General features: G+C 43.6%; 1 protein-coding gene across 2 annotated transcripts in view; it reads right to left on the bottom strand.

Moving 5' to 3' along the window:
• DEF6 (DEF6 guanine nucleotide exchange factor) overlaps positions 1 to 21,857 on the bottom strand; it is a 133,275-nt gene that overhangs the window by 70,576 nt on the left and 40,842 nt on the right. Inside the window, exons 2-3 of one of the 2 annotated variants that reach the window (XM_089677554.1) lie at positions 17,459 to 17,599; positions 14,887 to 15,063 (exon numbers count right to left, since the gene is read on the bottom strand). In XM_089677554.1, coding sequence (XP_089533680.1) covers positions 14,887 to 15,063; positions 17,459 to 17,599 — 318 coding nt within the window. The remainder of the gene's footprint in view (positions 1 to 14,886; positions 15,064 to 17,458; positions 17,600 to 21,857) is intronic. The other variant, XM_089677555.1, reaches the window with a different exon arrangement.

Raw genomic sequence — 21,857 nt, 5'->3', positions numbered from 1 at the left:
TCTTGATCGTCTACCTGGACGACATCTTAATTTTCTCAAACTCTCTGGAAATCCACCGAGACTATGTTAAGAAGGTACTGACTACACTGCGGGCGCATGTCCTGTACGCTAAGGCGGAGAAGTGCGAGTTTGAGAAACAGTCTATCCAGTTCCTGGGGCTGGTCATCTCCACTGAAGGAATCTCCATGGATCCTCAGAAAATCTCCGCCATCTTGGAGTGGCCTGCACCTACTGACAAGAAAGGGGTCCAAAGATTTGTGGGTTTCGCCAACTTCTATCGGAAGTTTTATCCAAGGTTTTTCAACCATTATTGCCCCGATTACTCAACTCACCCGCCAGCATGCACGTTTTTTCTGGAGCCCGGAAGCACAAATAGCCTTTGAGCAACTAAAGAAGCAATTTATATTGACTCCTGTGTTACAACACCCAGAACCAAGAATTCCCTTCATCCTGGATGTGGGCGCATCGGAGGTGGCTACACGAGCCATGCTCTCGCAACGCCAAGGTCCAAAAGCCCTGCTCCATCCGGTAGCCTTTTGTTCCAGGAAACTAAGCAAAGTGGAAAAGCACTACGATGCAGGCGATAGGGAACTTCTGGCTATCAAAACGGCCTTCGAAGAATGGAGGTACCTTTTTGGAAGGAGCTAGTCACCCAATTATGATCTTCACAGATCATAAGAATCTATTTAAGATCCGCCAAATGCCTAAGACCCCGGCAAGCTAGATGGGCCTTATACTTCTCCAGGTTCAATTTTCATATAACCTACCACCCAGGAACCAAGAATGGGAAGGCAGACGCTCTATCCCGTATGTTCCCAGATTCAGTTGAACCTTCGCCCCCCAACACCATCCTGTCTGCCCCAAATTTTTTGCTAATCCAACCCAGTCTAAGATCATTGATTGAAGAGGCCTCGGCACGCTACACCGAACCTGAACCAGACTCGTTAAGGAGGCAGAATGGATTTCTGTGGCACCAGGATAAGATCTTTGTACCCCAGGAAGTAAGATCCCAGGTTTTCAGGACATTCCACGACCATCAACTTGCTGGACACTTCGGGGCCCGTAAAAATATGGAACTAATCCAATGGTCCTTTTGGGGGCACAACTTAAGTCAGGACTGCAGAGCCTACGTAAAATCCTGCACAGTGTGCCTACGCAGCAAGGGAGACAAAACCAAGGCATGGGGGCTACTGAGACCCCTGCCCATTCCTAATCGCCCCTGGGAAATGATTACAATGCACTTTATTGTGGACTCCGAGGGGTTTACTACCATCCTAGTGGTGATAGATTGGCTATCCAAAATGGCCCACTTCCTGCCAATGATAGGTACCCCGTCTGCGCCTGAGACAGCACATGCCTTTATCAAGGAGATTGTAAGGCTACACGGACTACCCAGCAATATTGTTTCTGACCAAGGGGTGCAAATTACCTATAGGTTCTGGAGAGCCCTGTGCAAAACCCTGAAAGTGGAACTTTGCCAATCATCTGCTTTCCACCCTCAAAGTAATGGCCAAACAGAGTGGACAAACCAAACTTTAGAACAATATCTACAATGTTTTTCCACCGTTTCCCAGGATGACTGGACATCCCTACTACCATTGGCAGAATTTGCCTACAACAATTCTATCCATTCTGCTACGAATCAGTCGTCATTCTGGGCTAATTATGGATTCCACCCTTCCTGCCTTCCGGATAGCATGCTCGAAGCCTCAGTACTCACAGTACAGGACAGACTTATCAGGATACAGGACAATTATCAAGCTCTCCAACAGTCCATACAACAATCGCAAACAGACTATAAAAAGTACTATGACAAGAAACGAAGGGGAAATCCTGTTCTAAAGGTCGGAGACAAGGTTTGGTTGTCAACAGCCAGCTTACAACTTCCTTGCCCATCATGAAAATTGGGTCCAAGATACATTGGCCCCTTCCAAATCAAACGAGAAATCAACCAAGTAGCATATGAACTAACCCTTCCCGAATCACACAGGATTCATCCAGTCTTCCATGTCTCCCTGCTCAACCCTCAAGGGGGGGGCACTGTCAGGGCTCTGTCCCCGGCAGCGGTGTTAGGAGACCTGGCACCCCTGCCAGTACCTTGCATGACCGCAGAAGTTCACATCAGCTCAAATTTGGCTCCAAACGGCCTTTATAAGGAAGCCCTGCCTTACTCTCAGATGCTGGTTGATCTCTGGCTTCCCAGTACCTTGTTCCTGTGCTATTGTGATCTGTGATTTCTTGATACCGACTCGGCTTGCTCTTGGACCTGTCTTCTCTGCTTAACCCCTGATCTGACCTCAGCTTGGCTAACTAATATTCCCTCTTGCTCCTCTCTGTATGACCTCTGCTATCCCATCTGACTATGTCTGCTCTTATTTCCACCTGGTACATGTCCTCAGCTTTGAACTGGCTATCCTGTGATCCTCTGTTTCCCGGAAGGCTTGCATACCTCGCACAGGCACCACCTGTCTGCAAATCCCATCTCAATGCGTCAGCTGTGCTCCTGGGTGGACCACCAATGAGCACTCCTACAGGCGACATGTGCCACTTTGGGCCTGACTCCTGCTGTCCCACTCTCAGGGGAGTCTAGAACTTTGCCCCCTCTCCATTGGCCTCTAACACTAGGTACGTGATACCACTCAGTATCATATAACTGTGTCTTATACATATATTAGTGAAAGTTGTGCAAACCATGTGTAACACCCTCCAGGTTAGCCAGATAGCAGTTTGTTGGTTTATTTTTTAGGCAGAGGCTGAGTAGCATGCTGGGATGAGTCAGCCTGTGAGGCAGGAGTTCACCTCAGTACAGGCTAGGGAGGTTCTGAACGTCAGGGATTCTGGAGCCCTACCACCTCTCCAGAAACCTGAGCGATTTCTGGAGGAGGGATGGAGGAAGCTTGGATTTGCATGCTTAAGGGACTTTGGCCAATCCCCTGGAAGGAGGCTGGACATGGTGACCAAGACAACCCTTAAGAATCACAGAGTCTGGGAGCAGTCAGAGAATGTCAGGTGGAAGGTTGAAATGTGGAGCCTGGAAGGGGACCCAGGAAAGGGTCTTACCTACAGGCAGGTGCTTGAGAAGAAGATCTCTACTGTACCACAGTCTCCAAGGGAGGACATCCTGAGCAGCTGGGAAGGAGCCATCCCAGCGAAAGACCTGAAGACAACCACCAACCCATTAAGCTGGCAAGAAGGAAAGTGTGAGAACTCCTACACTCCCTGGGCCAGACAAGGGGAGATGGCAGTCAGGTGGAAAACCCAACTAGCTTTCCATCAGGGCTGCTGTGCTAAATTGGTAGTTTCTAGGCCCCCTTGCACAGGGAATACCCTCAGTACAGCTGTGTGAAGAGCAGGATTCATCTGGGATCTGAAGAGGTACTCCAGAGAGCTGGAATGCTCTTAAAGGAGAGTCTACTTTTGTCCACACCTGTACATAGTTGCTAAGGAGTTTGTCCTCAATTTTATACAGTTCCTTGGGCATCCCATACACCCCTCAGCCCCATCCTACTTATTAACCCCTTAATAAAATCACCAAACCAAGCTCATGGACTGTTTATTGAGTGCAAAGTGTGAAGAAAATTGCATGTTGCCTGGCTGTGCAGAGCTTCAGGGGGACCCAAAACTCAGCAACTCCTAAGGGGGTAGTTATACACATGCATAAATTGTAAAAATACCAAAAATCATAAACCATAAGACAGTATGTATTTTTAGACATATATTTATTTATTTTAAAGCGGAGTTCCAGTGAAAATACAAAAAAAAAATAAAAGTCAGCAGTTACAAAAACTGCAGCTGCTGACTTTTAAAAAACAGCCACTTACCTGTCCCTCAATCCTGCAGTGTCCTCCCCACAGCCTGTTTCACCGGCCGCCCTGTGTTCCCTGCACTGGCATCTTCAGTGTGGGTACCCAGCTGTGACAGTTTGCTCACTGCGTATGCACGAGTAGTGCTGCGCTATGTGAATGGTCCTGTAGTCTTCTAGGACCTGTCACATGTCCCAGAAGACTATGGCGAGGGGAGAGTACAACTTCCGCTTCCGATCGCCTAGACGAGCACAGCGGAAGTGGATGCGGGTACCTGTCAATTTCGGGTACCCACTCCCTCCTGCGCCCCAAAGCTGCCAATCCTTAATGGGAGAGGTGGACCAGTCCTTAAAGTGGAACTTCCCGTTTTGGGTTGAGCTCCACTTTCATGTAGTATATATATTCAGATTTGCATCAATTAATTTTATCCATTATATATTCAGATGTGCATCAATTTATTTTAGCTATATAATATTTATGGGATCATTCTATATACAGTGTACATATGGTATTTATATAGTATGCATTCATTTATTTTAGCTAGCTTATAAGTTTATATTTATGGGACTGTTATATACATAGTTGTTATATAGTGCATATTTAGGGGATTGTTATATATAATATGCATGATGTGGAAGATGGTAAGGGGAGGTAATCCAGATATATTAGTATGCATTGTGGAGTATACATGAAGGATTAAAATTTCTCACAAGTTGAACTGGCTAAGCTGCGGAATAATACTGAAGAAATGGCCACAATAGACTATGGTATGAGCTACAACAAATGGCAACCACAAATGTGATCTATTTGTCTAAGGCAATGTAAACAGAGTGTAGTATTAATAGGTGGCTGTATGTCCAACGACTAATCCCTGATGAAGTCACATGGTAATGATGTAGAGTGTAGGGCGGGCCGATGACGTCAAGCCGCACACCCAGAAGTTTGCGAGCCACCATCTTGTAAGTGACCAAAGAACCTAATCCATTAAGAGAACAGAAGGCCTTTTACTGTGGTGCTCCAGTTGGGCACTTTTTATTGTGAGTGCAATATAATTTTTAATAGATATTGTTGGGAAACATTTTATTATTATTATTATACAGGATTTATATAGCGCAAACAGTTTTCTCTTTACAATATAAAGGGACACAATACAGCAACGATACAATACAGCAACGGTTCAATAGAAGAGGGTTAGGAGGGCCCTGCTCCTTGGAGCTTACAATCTAAGAGGGAGGGGCTGGTGGCACAAAAGGTAATAACTGTGGGGGGTGAACTGATAGGAGAAATAGAAGATCAGCAAAAGGCAAGATAGGCTTCCCTGAATAGATAGGCTTTCAGAGATTGCCTAAAAGTGAGCAGAGTAGGCGATAGTCTGATTAAATGGGGTAGAGAGTTCCAGAGGATAGGGGAAGCTCTGGAGAAGTCCTGGAGACGAGCATGGGAGGAGGAGACAAGGGAGCTAGAGAGCAGGAGCTCATGCACGGAGCGGAGAGTACGGTTTGGGTGATATTTTGAGACAAGATTGGTGATGTAATTTGGGGCAGAGTTATAAATGTTTTTTTACATTATTGTTAATGATTTGAATTTTATCCGTTGGGCAATGGGAAGCCAGTGGAGGGATTGGCAGAGAGGGATGGCAGATATGGAACAGTTGGTAAGGTGGATGAGACTGGCAGCAACATTCATGATAGACTGAAGAGAGTTGGCCTGTGATTAGCTAGGCCAATGAGGAGGGAGTTACAGTAGTCAAGGCGAGAGATAACAAGGGAGTGAATAAGTCGCTTAGTTGTTTCAGAGGTTAGGAATGGGCGTATCCTGGAAATGTTGCTGAGGTGAAGTCTACAAGATTTGGACAGTGATTGGATTTGGGTCTGAAAGGACAGATGAGAGTCTAGGATTACACCTAGTACCCTGGCATGAGGGGAGGGACTGATGGTTGTATTATTGATCTTGATGGATAAGTCAGGGGAGGGGGCATGGGCTGGAGGGAATGGTATGAGCTCCATTTTAGAAAGATTTAGTTTGAGGAACTGGATGGACATCCATATGTCACTTAGTAGGTTAGTAATGCGAGAGGAGACTGAAGGGATGAGGTGAGGAGTAGAAAGATAGATTTGTGTGTCATCAGCATAGAGATGGTACTTAAAGCCATGGGAGTTTATCAAGTGACCAAGGGAGAAGGTGTAGATGGAGAAGAGAAGGGGTCCAAGGACAGAACCTTGAGGGACCCTTACAGAAAGCGGAAGTGGGGAGGAGGAGACGGAGTTATAGGTAACACTGAAGGAGCAAGGTGATAGGTAGGGGGAGAACCAGGAGAGAGCAGAGTCTCGAAGGCCAAGAGAGCGGAGTTTTTTTGAGGAGGGGATAGTCAACAGTATCAAAAGCTGCAGAGAGGTCATGTAGTAAGAGTATGGAGTAGTGGCCATTGGTTTTAGCAGTTAGTAAATCATTAGGGAGTTTTAGTAGGGCAGTTTCAGTGGAGTGTAGTGAGCAAAAACCAGACTGTAAAGGGTCAAGAAGGTTGTTGTCAGTGAGGTAGGAGGGTGTTCACGGGAGCAGGGAGATGGGTCTTCAGTTGTTCAGATTGGTGGAGTCCAGCAAGGGCTTTTTAAGTATGGGAGTGATCTGTGCATGCTTTAGAGGGGAGGGGAAGATGCCAGTAGAGAGGGAGAGATTGAAGATGTGAGTGAGGGAGCATAGAATAGAAAAGAGGGTGACCGTAGTAGTTATAAGGGGACAGGATCCAGGGGGAAGATGGTGAGACGGGTTTCAGAGAAAACTTTAGTGACCTTTTCAGTAGTAGCAAGGTCAAAAGAGGAAAATGTTGAGGGAGGTTTAGAATAAGGTATGCTAAGTGGGATAGATGTCTGTGTAGTGGAGATGCCCCTACAAATTGCATCAATCTTGTTTTTGAAATGTGTGGCAATCTCATAAGCAGTGAATGAGTTACTGGGTGCAGGTGGAGAAAGTAGAACGTTAAATAGAGAGGAGACATCGAGGACTGGATGACAAGGTATTAATAAGAGTGACAAAGTAGGCTTATTTGGCAGCATGGAGGGAGGAATTGTATTTTAAGAACGCAGATTTATATAGGGTGAATGCTTGCTGGGATTTAGTTTTACGCCACAGTCACTCCAGTGCACGACTATGTCTCTTAAGCTTTCTGGTGTCGTCAGTCTGCCACGGTTGTAATGGTTGGGGGCCTGATACTTCACGTAGTTAGAGGAGCAAGTGAGTCTAGTGTGGATGAAAGTGAACTCTTGTAGACAGCAATGGACAGGTCAGGGCAGGACAGGGGAGAGATTCTGTCATAGAGGCAGTCAGTTGTAGAGTGGAAAGAGAAGGGTTAAAGTTGTGAAGGTTTCTGTGGGTAATTGTTTGCTGCTTGGAGGTATAGGTGTTTGAAGATGAGGACACTGTGAAAGTGATGAGATCAGAGAGGAAGGGGGGTGTTTGGGAGGTTTTAGGGAGTGCAAAGATGGGAGAAAAAAAGGTCTAAATGTATTCCCATTAGAGTGAGTGGAGGACTGTGTTCATTGTGTTAAGGCAAAATATGAGGTTAAGCTGAAGAGTTGGGATGTAGCTGGGTTGTTCACATTAATGGGGATGTTAAAATCTCCAAGAATGATAGTGGGTATTTCAGTGGAGAGAAAGTAGGGTAGCTAAGCAGAGAAGTCATCAAGAAAGTGTGACACCAGTCCAGGAGGCCGATAAATCACTGCAATCCTCAGAGAAATGGGAGAAAACAACCAAATGCAGTGAGTCTAGAAAAAAGAGAAGGATAGAGAGGGAGTTTTAAGGAGGACTTCAAAGGTGCTCAGTGGGGATTGAAGCAAACCACCTCCACCTCCTTTCCGATTACTGGGTCTGAGCGAGCGAGTCCAGAGAAGGCTTCCATAGGAAAGTGCTGCAGGAGAAGCAGAATCTGATGCTTGAAGACAAGTTTCTGTAATTGCTAGTAGGGTAAGGGAGTCGGAGACAAAAAGGTCATGGACAAAGGTGAGCTTATTACAGACAGAGTGGGCATTCCAGAGTGCACATGAAAATGAAAATGAAAATGGAGGGTGATTTTTAGGAGCATAAGGATAGAGATTAAATTGAGTGGATTGTGGCTATTCCTGGAGGAAGGAGGGTGCCTGGTGTGGGGGTGAGACACTGGAGGACCAGGGTTCAGGTAGATATCCCCAGAGGTTAGGAAAAGGAGGGTGCGGAAAGTAAAATGGGAGCGGGATGTATATGAGTGCACATGCCTTCCTGTCCTGGTGTTTGGGTCAGCAGGTGAGTAAGGTATTAGCAGGAGGTTATGAGAGCAGTAGTAGGGAGACGGTACAAGTTAAGGTGATATGTATACGCTCTGGGGTGGAGCAGAGGGTAAAGAAATTAGATTTTGAGAACAGAGTATAGTAATGTGAAAAGGAGGAGTAGAGGGGACATATTAAAAGGTAGATGGAGTGGGAATCAGACTTGTAGGAGATGTTTCTCAGGGTGTTTTGCTTGCAGTCTTTCTAAAGTGCAGTACAGTCCTTTGTTGTATCTCCTTGCGGCTTTAGTTATCTTGCTGTGTTCAACTGCTGTTTTGCACTCCAGTATAAAATGCACTCACGCAGGACAATGCCCCTGTCTGTGACCTCCCCCCTAAGCTAGTGTAAATTTATAGGGAGATGATCAACTGAGCAATTCTTCTCTGCCCCAATTAGGAACTGATAAGGAACACCTGAATTTGGGGGGAGATTGGTCAAAGCCAGATCAGTCGCAGACACAGGCCAGGGTCATAAAAGATGATTGATTCTCTGATCACAGAAAGGCAAAAAGGAAGTGAGAATCAATCACCACAAGCAGACAAAAAGATATAGACTAATTATCATGCGATTTGCAAAAAGTCAGTGTGTAGCAGTGAGACAGTTTAAGGTGGAGATCAGACAGCTGCAATTACCCTAAGTTTGCAGAAAGTCAGTGCGTAGCACTGAGACAGTTTAAGGTGGAGATGAGACAGCAGCATGATATGCTAATTTGGAAGCAATATCGTGTATGGATTAAATGGATGCCAATGAATTACATTACATCGGAAACTGGAGGCTCGTGTAGGAGGCTTTACCAACCCTGGTTAAAGGGAAAGGTGCTATTTGACCTACATCGTATAGATTAAAAACAGGAGGTGAGCAGGGGCAGACTGACAACTCATGGGGCCCCTGTGTCCTTGCCCAAACTCAAAAAAGCATATGAAAAAGGTACCAGGGGCATCTCATGTGACCCCCTACTGACCCCGGGCCCTCGGGCAGTGCCTGAGTTTCCAAATGGTCAGTTCGCCCCTGGAGGTGACAGTATATATGTATGTTGGTGAAGGATCATATACAATACAAGGACAAAGATTTGCATATAAACATAGTGTATTTAAAGGACTCATTTAGAATTATGGTTTTTGTTAATATCACAATTTATGCATGGTATGCACAAGTTTCACTAATAAATGTATAAGATATATGTTACAGTTATATGATATTGAGAGGTATATATGACAGCTCTGCACTTTGTTAATACTGAAGTTCTGTATTTTTTTTATTATAAGAACTTATATAGCACCGTCAATTTATGCAGAGCTTTTCATAAACATAGGGGGATATTTACTAAAGCTGGAGCACTCAGAATCTGGTGCAACTGTGCATTGTAGCCAATCAGCTTTTAACATCAGCTTGTTCAATGAAGCTTTGATAATAAAACCTGGAAGCTGATTGGTTTCTATGCACAGCTGCACAAGATTTTGCACTCTCCAATTTTAGTAAATAGTATACATTCACATCCGTCCCTAACCCTCAAGGAGTGTACAATCTAAGGTCCCTAAGTCACATTCATACATAAACATACTAGGGCCAATTTAAACACAATCCAATTAACCTACTAGCATGTCTTTGGAGTGTGGGAGGAAATTGGAGTACCTGGAGGAAACCCATGAGGGCACAGGGAGAACATGAAAACTCCATGCAGGCAGTGCCATGGTTGGGATTCGAACCAAAAACCCTAATGCTGCCAGGTGGAAGTGCTAACCACTTAGCCCCTGTGCTGCCCTATCAAAAGATACCCTTTGATTGGCCCCACTCTTCAGTTTCCCTCAAGGTACTTCTAGCCTAGCCCAATAAGATTTCTCTCTACCCCTCCATATTGATGCCAGTCTTTTGCAACCCCAATTTTCTGCCTTCTATAACAACAAAGCATTCCTTTTCCAGATTTAAGTCAGTGAACTTAGGGCTACGCTCTTTCTGATGGACCTTTGAAAGTGCTACCAGTCATGCCTTTTCCCTCATCTCACAGAATTTGACCATTCTCTGACCCAGTAAGGTCTCATTAAATCCCCTGGACTCCTAATAAATTAAAGGGAATGTATAGTTGTTTTGTACATATTTTTCTTTATAAGGTTCCTGCACCATTCTACAAATGCAGGGACTGGGAAATCGCATGGTACTTTTGCACCATGAGCACTTTGGCCAAGGACACAGGGGCCCCATGATCCCTTATTGCCCGGGGCCCCCATGAGTTGTCAGTCCGCCCCTGCACATGAGCATACAACAAATATGTTATATGCACATATAGTTCCAATATGGGGCAAACAGACTCAGATGGAAATGAAATGAGCTATAGGGCAAAATCCAGCGATGCATGTCCACAATAGAAAAATATACACAGTCTAGAAGTGTGGGTTAATAAGTGGCACTATGCATCTCATTTTCACTGAAAAGTGCCACTTTAGTGCCTTGTGCTCCCTCTCAACACTGTGCTTTACAACCTCCTCCACAGGGGCGGACTGACCCTTAGGGCATTGCCCGAGGGCCCAAGGTCAGTAGGGGGCCCGGTGAGAGGCTCACTGGGTACAATTAACTAGCATTTTTTTTTAAAAAAACATCTGAATTCACAAAAAAACGCTACTAAAATACCGCATGAGTTATTTTATCAAGTTATGCGGTATTTTAGTAGTGAAAACCATGTGTTAATGTTTCAGCTGTCAGCGGGATTCCCCACTGATAGCTGAATGTAAAAGAAAGAATTGACAGCAATTAAAAATGTAAAAAACAGCGTGGGGTACCCCCTCCATCCATACCAAGCCCTTCAGGTCTGGTATGGATTTTGAGGGGAACCCCGCCACAATTAAAAAAAAATGGAGTGGGATCCCCCCCAAAATCCATACCAGACCCTTATCCGAGCCTGCAGCCCGGCAGGTCAGGAAAGGGGGGGTGGACGAGCGAGCGTCCCCCCCTCCTGAACCATACCAGGCCACATACCCTCAACATGGGGGGGAGCTTTGGGGGGGCTCCCCTCCCCAAAGCACTTTGTCCCCATGTTGATGGGGAAAAGGGCCTTTTCCCCACATCCCTGGTTGTAGGGGTCTGTGGGCAGGGGGCTTATCATTCTGGAAGCCCCCTTTAGCAAGGGGGCCCCCAGATCCCGAGGTCCATGGTACCGCTATCCATTCACAAAAAAAAAAAAAGTGTAGCGTGAAAAAAGACAGGAAAGATTCTTTGACAAGTCCTTTATTTAAAGAAGGAAAAAAAGAATGTCCCTCGAAGTAGATCCAACGTAAATCACGATGCACGCCGCTACCGCTACCCGAAAAAAGAAAAAAAAAAGGCTCTGCTCCCGACGCTGGCTCCCGCCATCTGCCTGCTCCACTGGCTTGACAGTTCTTTAATATGTAAGGGGCGGGACCATACCAGATCCGAAGGGCTTGGTATGAATGGAGGGGGGGACCCCACGACGTTGTTTTATTATTTTTAATGCCCTTTCTATGCAGCTTAGTTGCAATATGTAGACGGGTGTTGTGTGGGTGTGGCTTTGGCTTTAGTGTAGGCGGAGACACAGGGGGCCCCATTATCTCTTATTGCTCGGGGGCCCCATGAGTTGTCAGTCCGCCCCTGCTCCTCCCTCTCTCTTACCACTACTGCTTCCAGAATACCTCCCTCCTCCTCCAACCACCACCTGTCAACACCAATCTGCACTCACTGCCACAGCACAGACATACATGTCTGTATTTGATTCCACTGCACATATATCTGTCCCCCATCCGCCCCCTTCCTGATCTCAACACCTCTTCTACATGCCTCCACTGCTCTCGCCACTGTACCTACACACTCCTTGGCATTTATTGTCACTCTACCAGTACATCCTTCCTTATTCACCCCCTTTTAATGGACTGGTACTCTTTTGCTAGTAACATTTAAACTTAGCTGGGACCATTGGTTTATCTGGTAATTGCAAGAAACCATTTTTTGTAGATGAGCTGAAAAGACAAAAGAGTAGTTGGATGTAAACACGATTATAGTTTTAGATCCAAGATACAAAAAGAGGAACTATACGCCTTAAATATTTGTTCACTGGTTAACAATTGATGAGAATGTGGCCGTCTTTTTTTTCCTAAAATGAACAAACCTAACAAATTTGCAAGCCACCGAACAAACATTTGACATGTAGCACAATACTCATAAGGGCTGCTTGTATTTTTGCCCAGGTCTGCCCCATTCTTTGCCCCGCAGCCAGGAACACGGTATTCTCCACAGCCAGCCAGACACACCCACTCACACACACACACACACCAGTCTAGGGGATGTTTGTTTTTGCAGTTTGTAGAACTGGGTATAGGGATGGGATACTCCAAAATCAGAACTATTCACACAGAGGACATCTAGCTGATCTCTTAGTTGAGTGCTTTTAAAGTCTTGGCTGAATCAGATAGCAGACTTCCCTTTAATTTGTAGCAGTAAGTAGTTTAGGAGCCAGCAACGACAGACTGCAACAACCCAAAGGTAATGTAGCTGAGCCAGTGTTCCCTTTCTTAATGGCAACCAGAGTGCCATTGTCTAGCCTGTAGAGATCTGTGTGTCCCTCCATGGATATGCCTCCCCAGACCATCACTGACCCATCACCAAAGCGGTCATGCTGAAGGATGTTACAGGCAGCATAACGTTCTTCATGGCTTCTCCAGACCCTTTCACGTCTGTGACGTGCTCAGGGTGAACCTGTTCTCATCTGTGAAAAGCACAGGGCGCCAGTGGTGGACCTGCCATCTCTGGTGTTTTAATGTGAATGAAACCTTAGCTCTGTTACAACAGGCTTATGATGAACATTCCATGAAGAAATCAACTGTTTTTGAATAGTATAAGGTGGTTTAACCACTTTCCCTCCTGAGGATTTACCCCCCTTCCTGACCAGGCCATTTTTTGCATTATGGCGCTGCGTTACATTAACTGACAATTCCGTGGTCATGCAACTCTGCACTCAAATTAAATTTTTGTCCTTTTTTTTCCCACAAATTTAGCTTTCTTTTGGTGGCATTTGATCACCTGTGCAGTTTTTATTTTTTGCGCTATAAGAAAAAAAAAGACAATTTTGAAAAAAAAACAAACAATATTTTTGACTTTTTGCTAGTAAGCATGTCCAGTTAAAAAAATTTAAAAAAATCAAATTTTGTCATAAATTTAGGCCAAAATGTATTCTGCTACATGTCTTTGCTAAAATAAAAACCCAATACGTGTAAATAATTGGTTTACGTGAAAGTTATAGTGTATACAAATGGCGGAATACATACTGGGATTTTTTTTTTTAATTTTTACTAGTAATGGCTGTGATCCGTGACTCATAGCGGGACTGCAGCAGACATTCTGACACTGGGGTGGAACTGACTTGACATCCTCAGTGACACCAATACAGTGTATGAGCGCTAAAAAAAAAAAGCACTGACACTGTACTAATGGCACTGGACAAGAAGGGGTTAACATGGGGGGCGATCAAAGGGTTAACTGTGTGCTGTGTGTGGTTTACTATAGGGCAGTGTCTGTGTGCTTCACTGTAAACACACTGCATTGGATGTGTGTGCTATGCACAGCCATTCAAAGCAGTGTGCCCAAGCTCACAGGGAGGAGAACTGTTAGCAAACAAAACAGTTCTCCTCCCAATCAGAGATCCTCGGTAATCACGGGGCGGGCCCCAATGACTGACAGCCATGGGCTGCGAATGGCATGCCCTTTACCCGGAAATGCTAAATCACGTATATATACGTGATTTTGCACACCCGTGCACTGTAGCAGTATTTCTGCTACAGGGCAGTCAGGAAGCAGTTAAGGAGGGGCTAGAAGATGTGCACGATGACATAAGAAGTGGGCAGCCAAAAAACAAAGGAGGGATACAAATGTGGATAGAGTGTGAACCTTTGTATACTCAGATCGCAAGAGCGTGCAAATTATGGCAGAAGAATTGAACATGAACAGGGAACCTGTGCAGCAGAATCTAACAGAGGGTTTAGGAATGAGAAAGATTTCCACAAAGAGGGTGCATTGGATCTTGACAAATGATCAAAAAGAATGGTGACTTTAAATTTCATCCAATCTTTTGAAGAATGCAGAGGTGTTTATTAGGGTTATTACTGTAACGAAACATGGTGTTTTCAGTGTGATTCCAGAGCATGCAAAGGAAAACAAAGAAAGCACGCATGTCTCATTCTCAGTTCAAAACCATGCTGATGTATTTTTTTTTGTTACAAGGGGATAGTTCACTATGAGTTCATAGAATATGGTACAATAGTCAATCAACAGTGTTACTTGAAAATTCTGAAAACAATATGGGAATCTGTTTGTAGGAAAAGACCAGAACTCTGGCTTGACAAGTGGATTTCTCACTATGACAATGCTCCTGCACATTTGCAGGAGCACTTTGCAAGTTCCTGGCCCAGAAATCTATTCCAAAACTTGACCAACCACCTTATTTCCCTTATTAACACCCTGAAACTTTGGGCTGTTTTCCACAATTGAAAAATTTTAAAAGACATAGATTTGATAACATTCAGCGCACCATGTCTACTACACAGCATTCCGGAAAATTAATTCCAGGAATCTTTCTGGCAGTGGCATGGTCATCTAGAAAAGTGCATTGTTTCACAAGGGAACTACTTTGAAGGTGACAAAATCCACCAGTGTATAGTTAAGCAAACAACCAGTGTATAGTTAAGCAAACATTTATCCTTACAGTCCATTCCGGGAAATAGATTGACACACACACACACACCTGCAGTGTGCATATATAGCTAAAATGTATTATGTCTCACCTCGTCAAGGACCATTATTAGAGGGTATGTATCTTCTGACAAGTAGTTGAAAAGGCACCAAAGGCAAAAAGCATCCCTATTAGAAATCACTTTTTCAGCCGGATGATAGTTCTTTTTAGCTGTTAGAGTCCAGCATAACTCATGGAAGCTCTCCTTTACAAATGTGCCTTCTACCACCTAAGGGTAAACAAAGTAAGAAATGTGTCAAAAGACCACAAAGAAGAAATTGATTGTTAAAGGAGAATGATACTTACAGCAAACATCTATGTAAATGTATATCATATATCCACTTTTCATTATTACATACTTTGATAGTGCTTTACAATCCACACAGGAAAATGGTTGTCACAAATGCAAATACATTTTGTACTCCCATGTATAGAGAAGCATGTGACTCTTGCCACATGACAGCACTGGGCCAATCACTAAGTAACAGTATTGTCACATGAGGAGAGTCTATAGCCCTGTTTAACCTACGACTTGTAGATAACACAGAGTGGCTTCTTCTGCTCCTATTGGTTGAACAATGTGGCAAGGTGCAAAGAATTGTAAAGAATGTGCTGCTGGGGAAGGGAGAATAAAGCAAAGCTTTACCCAAAAGGGAAAGTTACACCTAAAGCCTCCTCCCCCACCTAGGCAACCCTAGGACCACATCAGAGATCCCAGAAGACTGCAGGGCTATTCACAATGTGCAGTGGGCACTCGACTGTGAAGCTGCAAGCTTTCGGAATACCGCCACTAAGGACTGAAGACCAGGGAAGCAAAGGGCTCGGATGAGCACAGCGCTGGAACCTGGGAAAAAGTGAGCATTTGTTTATTAAAATTCAGCAGCTACAGTTTTTGTAGCCGCTGACTTTTAATTTTCACAAATTAGACTGGAGCTTCTCTTTGATGTGACCCTCTTATTTTATTCTGTATGAGCAGAGCACAATTTCACTTTAACAAATTACTTGATGCTCTTTTTTAAACTATTCACAGATACTAAGGACTTCTTTGAGAAGACTTCCAGAAAATTACATATTTATTAAAAAATGAACTGGGGTCAAAATCTTTACCAAGTATTTATAAACCTGTTAGTTTAACTTCTATAGTTGGGAAGATATTGGAGAGTTTAATAAAAGATCACAAAGATGAGTTCTTGCTGGAAAAAAATATTTTAAGCAACACACAGCATGGATTCATGAAAGACATAAGTTGTCAAACAAATCTGATTTCTTTTTATGAGGGGGTGAGCAAAACCTTGGACAGAGGGGTGGCGGTGGACGTGGTATACTTGGATTTTGCAAAAGTATTTGACACAGTTCCCCATACACGGCTAATGTGTAAGGTAAAGTCTACGGCCTTGGAAAAATATGTATGTAAATGGTAGAAAACTGGCTAAAAGAACGTATTCAAAGAGTAGTGATTAATGATTCGTACTCTGAATGGTCTAGGGTCATCAGTGGTGTAGCCCAGGGTTCAGTGCTGGGACCCTTAGTTTTTAATATATTTATAAACGATATAGGGTCTGAGATTCAAAATCCCATTTCAGTCTTTGCAGATGACACCAAGCTGTGCAGTGGAATAACGTCCTTACAGGATGTCTTCAACTTGCAAGCTGACCTCAATGCACTGTCTAATTGGGCAACTACTGTATGTGGCAAATGAGATTAAATGTAAGGTTATGCATTTGGGGGCTAAGAATATGCATGCATCATACATACTAGGGGGAGTACAACTGGGCGAATCAATGGTGGAGAAGGATCTGGGAGTTCTGGTAGATCACAAGGTAAATAATGGCATGCAATGCCAAGCTGTGATTTCTAAAGCGAGCAAAATCCTCTCTTGCATTAAAAGAGGTATAGACTCCAGAGAGAGCGATATAATTTTACCCCTGTACAAATCATTAGTAAAAGCTCATCTGGAATATGCAGTTCAGTTTTGGGCACCAATTCACAAAAATAACATTGGGGGAACTGGAGAAAGTACAGAGAAGGGCAACCAAACTGATAAGAGGCATGGAGGAGATCAGCTATGAGGGAAGATTAGAGGAACTGAATTTATTCTCTCTTGAGAAGAGGAGATTAAGGGGGGATATGATCAACATGTATAATTACATCAGTGGTTCATATAGTGAACTCGGTATAGAGCTATTCACCCTGAGGTCATCACAGAGGACAAGGGGGCACTCTTTATGTCTGGAGGAAAAGAAATTTAATCTCCAAACGCGGAAAGGTTTCTTCACAGTGAGAGCTGTTAAAATGTGGAATAGACTCCCTCAAGAGTTGGTTCTAGTTAGCTCAGTGGATTGCTTCAAAAAGGGCTTGGATTCTTTCTTAGATGCACAGAATACAGCTGGATACTAATATTTATAGGTAAAGCTGATCCAGGGAGTATCTGATTGCCTCTTGGGGGATCAGGAAGGAATTTTTTTCCCAGCAGGAGCAAATTGTATCATGCATTGCTGGGTTTTTTTTTTTACCTTCCTCTGGATCAACTGTGGGTATAGGATTATAACTTTTTTTTTCTATGGTTGAACTGGATGGACTTTTGTCTTTTTTCAGCGAGACTAACTGTGTAACTATGAACTTACCTTGTCCAGTATGTATTGATTCAAATATGGCATATAACCCTGACTGGACACCGGGCCATCATCATCATCACGAAAATGATCTTCCAGTGCTACAGGATCATGAGGTATGCATAGTACAGTGTATAGATTGTGGGACAGTACCTGGGTAAAGGAAAAACACAGATCACTGTGTAATAAAAATAGTAGAAACATAGATAAAAGATACTAGATACATACACTGTTGGCTCTAAGTCATTTTTGCATCAAGTAAAGCCATAACTGGATCCCTCTCAAGGTCTTCATTGCTTCCAATGAGCAATGTCTCTCTCATCATGGACATGGACATGAAAAACAAAGTTCTGCTGTAATTTGAACTTCCTGGTGTGATGCAACGTAGTGCCCGACCCCTGCCCTTCTCACCAAGTCATAACAAAGGACCAGCCAATCTCACATTGCGCTGTCACTTGTGTAACAATGCCACTCTCAGCTGCACCCTACACAAAGATTTTCCAGCTTGCAGGACCACAATCTATGTACCAGCAGCCTGAGAGCGATTGTCAGTGGGTTAGGTTAATTACGCAATTAACCCTTCAAACTCCAAACTGCTTCACAATGTTAGCAAGAACAAAAGTGAACAATAAACATATGTAACACACACTGTCACCACAGACAAGTATATTCAAAGGATTATTATATACAGTAGCAGGAATGTTGAATTCCTATCGCCTGGAGCCCGGGAAATGTAGTTCCGGGCACCAGACAGGTAGTTTTGTTTTTATCTTCAGCCCTGCTGCAGATCCTGCGTGCTCCGTTTGAGCAGGCACAGCAGCCCATTCATTTGAAAGGACTGCTGTACTTGTGAGCAAAAGCTGAGAAAAAGTACCTGACCCTTTTTTAAAAACATGGTCAATAAAATCATTGGAGCACCATATGGTTTCACACAGCTGAAAACATGATGCATGTCAGAAAAAGGGAAGCACATTTTGCCTGTGGGTCAGGGAACATATGTGATTTACATGCGTTTTCGGACCCGCTACTTTGTGAACCTAGGCCAAGTCCTTAAAGTGATAATAAAGGCTTTTTTTTTTAACAAACATGTTCTGTGAAAGGGTTTTGCACAGGGCAGTCCCGATTCTCTATTTCTCGAGTCCCCTATCAATGCTCCTCCCCCCTGCCAAGTGCCCCCAGAGCAAGCCACTTGCTCACTCCCAAGCCCTGCTCTGTGTGTCCACACAACACATAGAATGGGGCTCAGCCCTGCCCCTGCTCCTTACTGACTGTGATTGACAATGGCTCCCGTTGTTGTCTCTTAGCCAATGAGGAAGCAGAGAATTGGGACAGCAGCTGTTCTTGTGCACATCGCTGTATTGGGATTGAGTTTAGGTGAGTGTTGAAGGTTGTGGGAGAGCTGCATACTGAAGGTTTTTTGCCTTCATGCATAGAATGCATGAAGGTAAAAATCTTCAACTTTTACAACTACTTTAACAAAGTTGTGCTGCCTAAAAACTGCAAGGGAGAAAAGTTCTGTGCTATTTGCCTAGTTGTCTGTACTACAAGACTAGATGGACATAATTACAAATCATTTAACAGGTAAAGCATTTGACATTTTTAATTTTGAATTTAGTTGTTTGCCTGGCTTTCATCTACAAGGTTCAAACATGCATGTACAATACTATACAATAATATTGTAATATTTTATGTTGGACAAAATACTTCATTTTGAGAATTAACAATGATTACAAAAAACACATAAGGATTTTGCATGGTTTAATCCGATTTGTACTTGGTGAGTATGGTCTGCCAGCAACTAATCTGCACAGCCATCTTTATACCAGTGGTTAAGGACATTTTGTGCAGTTTACAATGCTGACTGAAATGCAGGAATTAAAGAGAAGCACAGATAAGTCTTGTATTCATGCCTTGTATAGTTATGACTTTTCCCCACCCTCACCACTTCCGTTCCTCTTTTACTTCCTGCACTGCTGAGGTTTTCCTGCTACATAAAAGCTGCTTGCACTAGCCTAGATCACTTACAAGTGATATACATATTCAAGGAGATACAAAGAAATGCAGAGAACATGGAAATATCAGATACGCATTACAGTTAATCTACCATATTTGCAGTAATACAAAGACTGCTCATTGCTGTACAAGTTTACGCATAACATATACATTATATTGCCAAAAGTATTGGGACACCCCTCCAAATCATTGGATTCAAGTGCTCCAATCACTTCCATTGCCACAAGTGCATAAAATCAAGCAGCTAGGCATGCAGACTGCTTCTACAAACATTTGTAAAAGAATGGGTTGCTCTCAGGAGCTCAGTGAATTCAAATGTGGTACCGTAGTAGGTTGCCACCTGTGCAATAAGTCCATCTATGACATTTCCTTGCTACTATATATTCCATGGTCAACTGTTAGTGGTATTATAACAAAGTGGAAGAAACTGGGAACAACAGCAACTCAGCTACGAAGTGGTAGGCCATGTAAAATGACAGAGCTTGCTGAAGCACACAGTGTCACAGAAGTCGCCAACTGTCTGCAGAGTCAATAGCTAAAGACCTCCAAACTTCGTGTGGCCTTCAGATTAGCACAACAGTGTATAGAGAGCTTCGTGGAATGGGTTTCCATGGCCAAACAGCTGCATCCAAGCTTTACATAACCAAGTGCAATGCAAAGCGTCAGATGCAGTGGTGTAAAGCACGCCGCCACTGGACTCTAGAGCAGTGGAGATGTGTTTTCTGGAGTGACAAATCACTCAAACGGCACTTGCCTGACGGCATTGTGCCAAGTGTAAAGTTTGGTGGAGGGAGTTGGTGTGGGGTTGTTTTTCAGGGTTTGGGCTTGGCCCATTAATTTCAGTGAATGGAATTTTTAAGGTGTCAGCATACCAAGACATTTTGGACAATTTCATGCTCCCAACTTGGTGGAAACAGTTTGGGGATGGCCCCTTCCTGTTCCAACATGACTGTGTACCAGTGCACAAAGCAAGGTCCATAAAGACATGGATGAGCGAGTTTGGGGTGGAGGAACTTGACTGGACTGCACCTCAACACCTTTGGGATTAACTAGAGCGGAGACTGCGAGCCAGGCCTTCTCATCTGACATAATTTCTTGACCTCCCAAATGCGCTTCTCAAAGAATGCTCAAACATTCCCATAGACACACTCCTAAACCTTATGGACAGCCTTCCCAGAAGAGTTGAACCCTATGGAACAAGACTGCGATGCCATTAAAGTTCATGTGCGTGTAAAGGCAGGTGTCCCAATACTTATGGTAATATAGTGTATGTTATGTGTTCCCCATGTTCTCAGTTTTATTTATCTGCCTTTTCCTTTACCTGTGCCCTGGCCCACCCATTTTTCAGATCTTATTGATTGTCATAGATTATCTTTTCACATAAAGAGCTACTACATGTACAGACAAAATGGCTGCAGGAATCAACTTCATGTGAATGTACCATTAATGTCAATGTAGGTCACATAAACACCATAAATAAAGCAGTGCAAACGAGGAAGTTGCCCACATAAAATAATAAATAATAAAAAATGAAATCCTAAGCACATGAAATTTAACTAATGTAAGAGTAATATGAACAATGATTGCTGCGTATGGCCCCCATACCGGAAATGACGTCACAGCAGAACCGGAAGTTCCTCCCCACGTACCGACGCGTTGCGTCACGCTTACCATGTGACTTGCTCAGGGTATCTACCATATTGGAACACCTTTCCAGATACCCATGCAGTACATCCTTAGCATGTGGTAGAAAAGCGAGGATGTAAAGTATACAATGTGAGTGGGCATTTTATATTTATTTATGCTGGATTAAACAGTTTGCACTATGGAGGATCTTTTTTGTTTCATTATGATCCTGGGAGATGCTTGCTGGTAGCTGTGTGGAGACTTGGGATTGAAGGACGTATACCATCACTGAGGGGAAGCCTGTGAGGAGTCTGTCCTTATTAGGATCGGTGTGATCCCTAAAGCGAGCTGGCCCTTAGGGGTCTATGTAAGGAGGTGAGGGGGCATTTTGGCCACTGAACGATAGTCACCTATCGATCACCTACACATCACTACTTGCATGAGAGCGGAGTTGGATCAGTACCATATGTGTTGTTGTTTTGGGACTTTTGTTCATGGTTATTTATTTGTTTGCTGTTGGCTCTGGATATTTATTAGTGTTATTCACATATTTGTTGTGTGTTGTATGACACTTAACACCGTTTGTACTGTTTATGTTCCCAAGAAGAGGGAATTCATGTGTTGCACATATTATTTATTTGGATCCCTCAAGTGTGCTTTTAGGGGGGATTGATTGTTGTGCACGTATATTTATGGTTATCACATAATTTATTTATTGTCCACATTATTAATTAGTTTTGTTTTAGCGCTACACTGTGTTATTTATAATCCT

Source organism: Staurois parvus, unplaced genomic scaffold (assembly GCF_062004578.1).
Source record: "Staurois parvus isolate SC_StPar_1 unplaced genomic scaffold, SC_StPar_1.0 ptg000188l, whole genome shotgun sequence".
NCBI classification, from domain to species: Eukaryota; Metazoa; Chordata; class Amphibia; order Anura; family Ranidae; genus Staurois; species Staurois parvus.
This window is presented reverse-complemented; position numbering and strand designations above follow the sequence as displayed.